Consider the following 11,597-nt stretch of genomic DNA (forward strand, 5'->3'; position numbering starts at 1 on the left):
TTTCAATTAATATTCGGTGACTTATGTTTCATGAAATCGTTGAACAATTTATGCTTCGACAATTTATCAAATCGTAAACATAAAAACCAGAAATTGATATTAAAAAGTTAATATGAAGTCATAAACTTCCCAACAAACAAAATAGAGGTCTTATTATTTTCCAAAACAAAATACACAATTCAACAAACATAATTAAAAGTACAATTAAGGAGTTTATGCTCCTCCGGCGTGCTCCACCGTCCACGCAAATGCAGTGGTTTCAAAAGCAGCCCTGTCTTCCACGTAAATCCTAGCAATTTCTTCAACAAAAAAGTGTCCTTCCCCTATTTGGGGGGCAGTTAACATTTGGTGTATTTCCGTCAGTACCTGATTACATATACATGTAAACACAGTTAATCCCTTATTTAAACGGAATTAATATTATATTCCATAAAACACAATAACGATTTATTTCTTTGATATGTAAAAATACATCATTGATGCTGTTGTTGGTCCTGAAGTGAGTTGGGTTCAACATCTTCAGAAAAATGTTCCCATAAATATTAACGTTTGGGTGATACACTTTTGTTTTGAACATCACCTGAAAAAAATCAGTGTTATTAGTAATTGAAATCTTTATTGACTAAATCCTAAACCCTAAAAATACAGCAATTTGAGAGAGAAATGATATGCTTCAATCCTTACCCTAGGAGGCGCGAAAGGGTAGTCAAGCGGAAAGTGAATGTCTAGTTTGAAAACACCATTCTCATAGGGTGAACCTTTAGGGCCCGTTATGATAGCTTCCCAGTGATACAAGTCCTCACCCACAGGTCCTAATGAAATCGGCAAAACACTAATTAGGTAGACGATGTAAAAGACCGATCCTGAAAAACTAAAACTAAACTAATCCCCTTTTTTCAAATGAACCATCAAATACCTGTACTGAAACATGGACTGTTTTTCCTCTCCACTTCCTTCAATTGCAATGAGATCACTTTGGCAGAGTACATGTTTAGAAAGTAAATATTAAGTTTCTGTGTAATTAACTTTTGCTGTTATTACCTTTTTCTGTCTCCGGAAACTTGTTTCACTAAAGAAGAAGGCAGGGGACAGTTTTTATAGAAGACGACAGGAAAAACATTATAAAGTAAAGAAGGGAAACGAGTCGGTCAAACGGTGCAACAGGTTTCAAAAAAGGTACTTAATTAGTTTTAGTAATTTCCAAATTGATTTTTTTGGGTCGTGTTTATTCCTCATACACTGGTTTCATTAAAGCAATTTTCAAAATCGTAATGACTTGCTTTTTGAAAAAACCGTTTATTCGACCTGTCCTGTCCTACAATTTCAATTCAAAGACACGATCATTGTCCGTTTTCTATATAATGTTTTCTTTCTCTGCTATAGAACCATGTCTTTGATAATTATTTTGATCCAGAACCATGTCTTTGATAATGTTTTCTTTCTCTGCTATACTACCATGTCTTTGATAATTCTTTTGATCCAGAACCATGTCTTTGATAATTATTTTGATACGTAAACCCTACATCGTAAACCCTAAGCCCTAAACCCTAAACCCTAAACATAACCCTAAACCCTAAACATAACGTCCATACACCTAAATTTATATGCGTGACCATATAAATGTAAAGTTATAAATAAGCCATAATGCAAATACACTATATGATGTAAACTGATTGATGTTGTCCACCATCACAGTGTACACAAACTGTGTCCACTGTCAAGGGTGTACACCCTTGACCAGTAAACATCATCAATTTCATAGATACGCCTAATATAACATAGTTCATGCCTTTCCAAGTTTAAATATAGGGAAACATAGTGTACGCTAGAAACAAACCTGAAAAACAAAGCGAGATCACAGTGTCCACAAACTGTGTCCACCGACAAGGGTGTACACACTGTGTACACCCTGTCCAGTAAACATCATAAATTTCATAACAAATATAACATAGTTCATGCCTTTCCAAGTTTAAATAGAGGGAAACATAGTGTACGCTAGAAACAAACCCGAAAAACAAAGCAACATCCCCACAAAAAAAGCAACAAGAGACACACAAAAGCCACACCCGGTTAACCCAATGGTTCCTTGCATTTTGCCCGGTTATGGCCGGGATTTCCACATCTCGAGCATTTGTTTGGCTTCTTTTTTTTCGCAACCTGCAACAGCGTATATCAGTAATCAGTAATCAGTAATCATTAATCAGTAGGACTAGGAAAAAAATTATAGTTTAGTGTACACTAACCTGAGGATACTCTCCTGCTGAAAGTTTTCTCTTCGTCGTAGGCCTTCCTGATGGACGTTTTGACTTAGGTGGCATAATATTAAGGTCACGCACCTCTGCTGGGATACGAATGTCGTCAGGGTCGGGCACTGGTAGGATTTTTCCACAAACTGTTGCACTCCAAATTGATTTCTTAAGAATTGGATCAACCAAACTGCTGTACTCCACTTGCCGAAGCCTAGCCGCGGCCATCGCATGTCGGCAAGGGTATTTCAATGTCTGAAACTCTAGACATGAGCATGTTTTGTTTAGGAGATCAACAAGCCGCCGTACACCAAACTCAGAACTCACTTCAACCTCCCACAAAGAAATGCCTTGAACCGATAGTGCAGCAGATTTTTCCTACTGAAGGTTCATTAACTTGTCAACTTCTTCTGTGATGTCACCATCCATCTTTTGAATTTTCTCTCTTCTGCATTCAAGCCACCTACTTAACATTCGCCTGATAAATTCTAGCATTGCAACGATTGGACTGTCTCTTGCAGCGAATAATGCATTGTTCAGAGACTCTGCAATGTTACTGGAGGTCATATTATACCTCTGACCAGAAAAGTGTGATCTAGTCCACAGCGCAAGAGAGATTTTTTCCATGTACTCCCAAAAACCATAATCAACATCCTTCAGCCTTGCGTATAGTTTCTTGAAATTAGAAACTGTGAACGCTTCTCCAGTCTTTCCGACCAACCCTTTCTGACCGGAACCTTTGTATTTACCGTGAACATTTCTCTGGATATGGACAAGACATGCACTGTGGTGTGACTGTGGATACCATTTCTTTTTAGCTTTGGCAATTCCACCGTGCCTATCCGAGATAATAGTAAGATCAGAGGAATCTGGAATAATTTCTAACAACTTCTCAAAGAACCTCCTCCACGTCTTGTCAGACTCTGCATCGACAACGGCGAACGCTATTGGAAATACCTGGTAATTAGAATCTTGTCCACTGGCCGTTAATAGACAACCCTTATACTTACCAGTCAGGTGAGTCCCATCAACAACAACTACTTGTTTCAAATGTTTCCATCCAGATATACACGCAGCCAATGCCATAAATACGGACTTAAACCTGGTAATACATTTTCCATCTTTTTCATCTCTCTCGCTCTCGGTTATCAAATGCGTTATGGTGCCGGGGTTAGCATACTTGAGCACATGGAGGTAAATCGGTAATAATTTGAAAGAAGTCTCCTCTGTTCCGTGAGCAGAGTATATAGCCAGCTCCTTAGCTTTCCAGCATTTCCAGTATGAGGCTGTAATATTATATTCGGAGAGAACAATCGCAGGTAGCTGACTCGCACGTGGCCCAACTATTGCATTCACATACTTAGACTTCAGCAGAGCCGCCATGACTTTAGAAGTAGCATGTTTAGAAAATTTCTTTCTTGTATCCGGGTGGCATGTATGCTTCAAACATGCCTTCCTCACCTCATACAACGCCGACTCGCCAACTTGACCCCCCAACACTCTCCAATCACATATCTTTGATGGACATTCGGCGACTGTGTACTTCTTCGCATGCTTTTTGAATTCGAACGTCACTATATTCTTCAGCGCATTGATGGCCAACGTGATTTTAAAGTGTTCCTTGTTCCTGAAATTTTTTCCAACCCATATCTCTCCATCTTCATTTGACAAATCAAGTTCATCGAAATCCCCTGCCATTTCATCAGAGACTGGTGCCACATCCGGAAATCCATATAGTTTTGTACGTTTAATCGCTTTCTTCAGCTCTGCACCGCCATTCTGACGCCCCCAACTGACATCACCTGTCGGAGTCTGCACAAAATCATCATCATCTCCATGGGGAGCCAGAACATTCTCACATACAGTCCTTTTTCTTCCAGGAAAATGAATAGGACTCTCCGTTAAGACAATAGAGTTGTCCATATGGTTTGAATCACTCGGCTCACTTCCGCGAGTACTTCCACAACCCCCTGAACTACCACAGTCATTCTTATCCTCATCAAATCCAGGTTTAGAATGGAAACCCTTACCATCTGCTAGTACGTAATCATTCCACCAGTCAAAATCATAATCCGGATCATAATCATCATCAGAGCCGTATTCGGCATCGTCAACATCATCAGCTTCCTTCTCTTCCGAATCTCTCGCCTCGTCTGATTCCTGGGACATTTTTAATTCCAACTCAGGGGTGTTAACAGAGACAGCGTGACTTGGAACATCCGGTTTTACATTAACGGAGGTGTTAGTGCTGGCCTCAGCCTGTACTTTCTCTGATTCCTGGGACATTTTTAATCCCATTTGAGGATGGATTACATAGACAGCTTCAGGTTGTACACCTTTGGAGGTGTTCATTGCGGCCTCTGCCTCTACTTTCTCCGCATGTGATATCAGCAAACAATCATCGATATCTTCATCATCTGCTTCATCATCGGGTTGTCTAGACTCAGCCGAAGAAGAGGCAATGAAGTTTGTTGGCCCTAAGGACTTTCGCCGTTCCCTCGCAATTTGAACTTCAAGACTTTCCTTCCGTTTCAATCTCACCATTTCACCATTTACTGACTCCTTGAATGTGACAAATAAATTCACAGACTTGTCAGACTTATGCAGCGAAAGGAAGAATTTGAACTCTCGAGGAGTAACTATTACACATGGACAACTCCCATCACCATTAAGCTCAGCTAGAACATCATCAAACCAGTAGGAAATCTCCACCGAAACAACTCTCGTGTCTAATCCGAACTCATGCGCAATCAGATTTCTCAAATCATCTGGTCCGGACACATCTTTGCAATTTATGCACCTTCCACGACGAGATATGTCCATTTTGAAATCCCATTCTCCTGTATAGTACCTTATCCACGTTCCCGCCATAACAAGAATGAACGCATCCACTGCAATTCGTGAACACCATATCTATAAAACTATTGGCAAATAGCGAACACCAGACCGAAAAAAAATTCGAAAATAACAATGACAAATCTATGGGTGTACAATAATAGGATTAAGTAACTAACCGTGGTTGTTGTCCTCTTGATCATCGCATAATTTCCCCTTCAATTTCAACATCTTCTGGAAAGGGAAACTAGGGTTTCTAATTTGGTTAGGATACTTTGTTTCATATTTTTACCAATTTATCTCCATTATTGCTAATTACCCACAATTTTCCCGCCAAAATTAAAAAGAGAATGGGAAAGGAAGTTTTTCGTGTAAATAGTTGGGTAGTTTCCGGCCCATAACCGAGGCCCAGTAAGGTGGTTTTTGGGAATTTCATTCCAAATTCGAAATCAGGCCCAAAAAACGACCCAATCACGCGTGTGAGTGCTCTCTTCCCGCCTGTTACGCGCCCGGACGTAGATTTCACCTGGGACCCACGATATTTTCTGCGTCTATCTCTCTCTAAGGAACAGACTGCACTGTCTCTCTCTCTCTCAGAAAGAAGGGTAAGTCTGCCATTATGAAAATATGTCCCTACCCCGACCAATTAAAACTTAAAACTACCCTTTTCTCAAATTAAAACTTAAAAACGTCCTTATTTTCAAAACTACCCTCTAAATAATTTAGTTTAAATAGTTTTGAGATCTTTGGATCACTTTTCTATATATTTTAGATCTAATTTTTTGAAGTATCATATGAACTTGTTCGATTTTTATCATTGTTTTATGTGTTTCAAACATCACAAATACCGTCATTTCATTAGTTAGATATTTTTTTTTTTTTTAACTTTTTAGTTAGAATTTTTTTAAAAATTTCAGTTTTTTTTGTTTTGAAACAACATTCCATTACTTTTTAAGTAGTTTCTATTTTTTGTTTCTTTTAACATTTGTGTTAGATTTTTTCTAAATTTTAGAAACATAAGAAATAGTAAACACGATATTTCTCCAATGGTTGCCTCTATTTTTTTCTCTAAAATAGAGGAACTCTAAAATAGAGATGCATTTGTCTCAAATAGTTACCTCTATTTTTCTCTCTAAAAAGGAATATTCTCAATATATTTTTTTTGTTATTTGTTATTAACACCTTTTATTAATAAAATTTATGAATTGACTCCACTTATTTTTTTACAAAACTTTATATAAATTATAATACTAACTTTGATAAATAAAATTTGTGAATTAATCTTTTATTTTACTTTTTATAAAAGTTTTCATAAATTATAGTAATAGTAACCTTTGACTACTAAATTTTTTAAATTAATCCCATTTGTGTTACTTTTTTATGAAAGTTTCAACATATTATAATAATATTAGAAGTTAAAATTCATAAATTAAAAAAAAAATTGCTGTTATTTTTCGTTTATTTTTATGTATTTTTAATTTGCAATTACTTTTTGTAGTTTAATTTCAATGAAAATTTTTATATTTAATAATATTATATGTTTTTTTAAATTATAACCAAAATTATCATATTTATATTCACAAAAAATTATACTTTTTGCATAAATAAAAAGATTTAAAAGTTAAAAGATTATTTTACAAATAAAAAATTCCACTTCTATTATAGAGGGAAAAAATAGAGTCCCTCTATATTTGGAGGAAAAAATAGTAATCTCTATTTTAGATGTGTAAATAGAGGTGGGTTGGAGCATAATCTCTATTTTCACCTCTAAAATAGAGGTAGGTTGGAAATGCCCTAAGAGATATATAGAATTTTAAAAACGGTTTGATTGACTATGAAATTGAACATTAAACCATAATAATTTAGACCGGTTTGTTTTATGTTTTTTTTTACACATCATTAGATAAGAACCAATAAAAAAATGACATGTAATTGCAAAATAGGGTTAAATAGTCTTTTTATAGCTGAAATTCATTCTGGAGCTAACACGTAAGCGAAACACTGTGAAAATCGCTGTGAGCGGGACACATCATCAAATCACTACACAAATAAGTATATAATAATAAATATCCATATGTTCTTGAACTAGTGTAGATTTTTAAAAAGTGTTTGGTTGTTGTTTTTCATAAACTCATTAATCAAGTTTTGAAACATTTAGTTTTCCTACAATAAAAAAAAATATTCTTTTTAAAAATTCAATTCAAACATTTGGATTTATGTTAATCCTAAAAGCTTGTAAATTTCTTTTTCTTAATCATTTTTATGCAAATACCAAAAACTATAAGAAAGTCAAAACCAAAATTTATCAGAAAGTTTTTTCGTGTTATAATGAGAGATTTTTGGTTCCACATTTATTGTTACCAGTCATATTATTTGAGAGACATCTTTTCAGAAAGTCTAAAAAATATATATTAATAAATTTATCCCCCTTTAATAACCCATATAAAAAAAACCTGTTAAGAAAAAAAAAACATCACAACTTTACATTAATTTGAAACAATGTGGTAAAAGAAGTAACATAAGAATGAAATAAAAAGTAATAATTTGAGTTTATTTAATTTTATAATAACTTTTCCTTTCCCTCTTATATTTCCCTCATAACTCTTCTTAAATACGATTATAAGTTTTTACCATTCACACCCCCTAACTATATCAGTTTTTAGTTACAACTATAAACAACTCATTTTGCGATAAATGTATTTTTTAATTTGCTGCAAAAAATAATTCTGCAAGTATTTAAAGCATTGAAAATGTATAAATTCCAAATCATTGTTGGGTTATTCACATCTCTCTAATATAAATTATTGAGTTAGTTTAATTATTTTTAATCACTAAATTTTATAAAATTGTGTTTTATACCTATCATTATTTTAAATTTATGAATAGTAGATAATTCAACTTGGTCATCATTGTACTACACAATTTTGAATTTTTGATTGTCTTGACAATATAGATACTAACTATAATTTAGAAAAAGATTGAGTTTTCTCTTAAAAAATATCAGATTATTAATCAGGACATTTGTTGTATACACCAAATTCAATTGCTGGTACCAAAAATCAAAATCATCACTCTAGGAATTTGTAATTGTTATGAGCAAAACAATAGGAGGATCCTGCAACAAAGGGCTTTTACTGGATCAGAAATGGCTTACTAAGAGGCCTGGATCGGAGCCGGATATCCAAAATTTTTAAAATATACGGATCCGCTGGATAATCAATTTTACTATTCAGATCCGGATCCAAAAACTCTGGATATCCGATTTGAACCGAATATTTATAGATATCCGATCGGATATCTGGTTTTATTGATTTAGAAAAAAAAATCTTTAATTTTTTAAAATTATAATGAGATAACGTAGATAATTAAAATGTATCATCATAACAAAAGTTACAAATAACAAAAATTAAAAAGCATCTAAGTAGGATTCAAATAGCACAAAGTTTAAAAGTTTACATAGCAAAAGAAAAAATAGTAATAAAAGATTAATTTATCTCCATATCCATGTGCTATCCATTTTCATGTTCTTCTCTTACAATCTGAAATAAAATATTATCATACAATATGAATTTCAATCATATATAAAGAAGTTTTAAAAAAAACAATTTTCAAACATAATTAAAACAAAAAATGAATGCATGTCTAAAGATTTTTAAATTGATTTTTACCTCATCCAAATTTCACACTCAAAAATAAATATTATCAAAAAATAAATAAATATTTAACAAATAAATAACGGATAACGGATATCCGGTTTCAAAATTTTCTATTATTCAGATCCATATCCAAAATAACTGAATACTTAATTTTATTATCTGGATCCGGATTCGAACTACACAAATATTCAGTTTTTACGGATCGAATAGGATCGGAAACCGAATACCGGATAATAATTTCAAGGCTACTAGAAGTCTTCTTGAACATGTGATAAATCAAATCTTGAGCATGTTTATAGGAGAATTCATACAAAATTCTTAAATAATATTTAATTATAAATAAAAGAGTGGAGAATTAATGTTTTTTTAATAGAGATGAGTCAGAAAAGAGATACAGAAAGAAGTAAAAAGAAAAGAAGAGAGAGAAAAGGTTTAGCGAACCAACACATGTCATTAGAAGAACCGATTCTTCAAATTCTGAAATAAGGATCGATTATTATTTTATTTTCTGTTTTTGATTTATTATAACTCCAATTAATTTTAAGAAATTCATCAAGAACCCTGCAATAAACATGTTTTACGGAGGGTTTTTTTCTGACCCAATTGGATACAAACCCGATCCGAACCACGTGGTTATAAAATCCGCCAAACAAGTCTCACCGTCTCCACATTTTCCGAGGCCTCACTTTCACTTCCGTTTTTATCATTCGTCGTCACTCTCACTCCTCTTCTCTCACCTTTCTCTTTCTCTGTGAACAAAAAAATGAGCTCCCAAATCTGCAGATCTGCTTCAAAAGCCGCGAGATCTATTCTTTCTTCAGCTAAAAATGCTCGTTTCTTCTCCGGTACGTTCCGATTCTCTCTCTGTTTTATTGTTTTCTGTACAAAATCTCGAAGATATAAGTTCATGTGCTTTAGATTCCTCGATCGATTGTCTGATTAATCTGTGGAATCATTCGCTATTCAAAATTTGATTCTCGAATCCGTTTCAATTTATGGATTTGATGAAAATTAATATAAAATCCTTTATTAACAGTGTGAAGTTAAATTTGGTGAAGAGTAATTTATTTGATCTGATGGATTCATTGCTCTGTGATGATTACAAAAGAACAATCTGAATTTGGGATCTCATACATAGCATACCTAAGTTGCTTAGCCAAAATTAACCTTTTTAAGATCTTGAAATTGTTTTTCAGAAGGACGAGCCATTGGTGCAGCAGCAGCGGTTTCTGCATCTGGAAAGATGCCTCTCTATGCATCTAACTTTGCAAGATCATCAGGTTCTGGTGTTGCTTCAAAGAGCTGGCTCACTGGACTCTTAGCTCTTCCTGCTGCAGGTTTTAACCATTGTTATTTGTATAGAAACGGAAAAAATTGTAGCCAAAAGATTTCTCTCAATCACATTGAATAGGATACACACTCCATTAGTTAAAAAATCGTGTTTGTGGGGGAGAGTATTGACACATGCTTTCTTTTGATTGTTTCTGGTATAGCCTTGATGCTTCAAGATCAGGAGGTTCTTGCTGCTGAGGTAAATAATAATCGTCCATTTTCTATGTATATGTTTTGCTCTATGTTCTTCGTTGTTGAACCTTTTCTGCTCAAATCAGATGGAACGCACTTTCATTGCTATCAAACCTGATGGAGTTCAACGAGGACTGGTAATTAAAAATAAAAAAGCTTGCTTTGCTGCTTAGTCTTGATTGGTCTTCATGTGTATGTGTAGTTTTTTATTCATATGTGCAAATCTTGTCTCGTGAATCACCAGATATCGGAAATCGTTTCTCGATTCGAGCGAAAGGGCTTCAAGCTTGTTGGTATCAAAGTCGTCGTTCCTTCCAAAGATTTCGCACAGAAGCATTACCATGATCTCAAGGAAAGACCTTTCTTCAATGGCTTGTGTGACTTCCTTAGCTCTGGTCCTGTTATCGCCATGGTAAGAGAAAAAACTCTCCACATTCAGCTTTTTGAATTTAACAACAAACTCTAAGCAAATCGACTAAGATGACTCGTTCGTTTTAGGTATGGGAAGGAGAAGGAGTGATCAGATACGGACGTAAACTGATTGGAGCCACCGATCCTCAGAAGTCTGAGCCTGGAACAATCCGAGGAGATCTAGCAGTTGTTGTTGGAAGGTAATGTTCTGTTTTTGTCTTTCTAATATTCGAGATCGTGAAGATTTGGTTTGGTTATTGAAATGTGAAATTGCAGGAACATAATCCATGGAAGTGATGGACCAGAGACAGCAAAAGATGAGATCAATCTGTGGTTTAAGCCTCAAGAACTTGTTTCTTACACCAATAACGCTGAGAAGTGGATCTATGGCGACAACTAAATCTCCTCTTTCTCTTGTCTTTCTTTTTAAATCAAATAACATTGTTTTTTTTTCTTAGCTAAACAATAAAAACGAGAAACAGTTATTACGGATACAAACACATCCTGGGTTTTGAATTTCCCGGGGAACTCAGTAATCAGAGTGATATAAGATCGGGGTAGTGGGGATGGATCCGAGTGATTGGCCGAGAGGCTCTCTTCACTTAGATGGAAATATGATTGAGTGCGGAGAGATGGAACCTAAGTAACTGGCCGAGAGGTTCTCTTTATTTAGATTAGCGAATGAATGTAGAACAAAATGACCAAGGGATCGATGTGAAGCCACACAGCTGATGGAGAGGCTGTGATAAGTCGGTGAACTCAAGAACACAAGGGGAAACCACACAAATGTTCAAGAACTTGGAGAGAGAGGCGGCTGCTCTAAGAAATACGCTCTTTATTGATTTAGGGTAAAAAGTTGTGTCTTACAATGCCGCATGTGAGACTTTATAAACAGTCCTTCGGCCTTGACCTTCTAGGGTCGACA

The 11,597-nt window shown here is 34.9% G+C and overlaps 2 protein-coding genes across 2 annotated transcripts; one reads left to right on the top strand and one right to left on the bottom strand.

Moving 5' to 3' along the window:
- Positions 1 to 213: 213 nt before the first annotated feature.
- LOC18014872 (ubiquitin-conjugating enzyme E2 4) lies at positions 214 to 989 on the bottom strand. The gene is made up of 4 exons (XM_024154498.1): positions 917 to 989; positions 685 to 812; positions 473 to 580; positions 214 to 366 (listed from the first exon to the last, which is right to left on the bottom strand). Exons 1-4 carry the CDS (start codon positions 987 to 989, stop codon positions 214 to 216), a joined length of 462 nt encoding a protein of 153 aa, XP_024010266.1.
- Positions 990 to 9,387: 8,398 nt separating this feature from the next.
- LOC18014873 (nucleoside diphosphate kinase III, chloroplastic/mitochondrial) lies at positions 9,388 to 11,222 on the top strand. The gene is made up of 7 exons (XM_024154195.1): positions 9,388 to 9,582; positions 9,934 to 10,074; positions 10,231 to 10,268; positions 10,348 to 10,398; positions 10,506 to 10,673; positions 10,760 to 10,872; positions 10,949 to 11,222. Exons 1-7 carry the CDS (start codon positions 9,501 to 9,503, stop codon positions 11,070 to 11,072), a joined length of 717 nt encoding a protein of 238 aa, XP_024009963.1. The 5' UTR covers positions 9,388 to 9,500; the 3' UTR covers positions 11,073 to 11,222.
- Positions 11,223 to 11,597: the final 375 nt, after the last annotated feature.

Source organism: Eutrema salsugineum, unplaced genomic scaffold, assembly GCF_000478725.1.
Source record: "Eutrema salsugineum unplaced genomic scaffold, Eutsalg1_0 scaffold_3, whole genome shotgun sequence".
In the NCBI taxonomy this organism is placed as follows: Eukaryota; Viridiplantae; Streptophyta; class Magnoliopsida; order Brassicales; family Brassicaceae; genus Eutrema; species Eutrema salsugineum.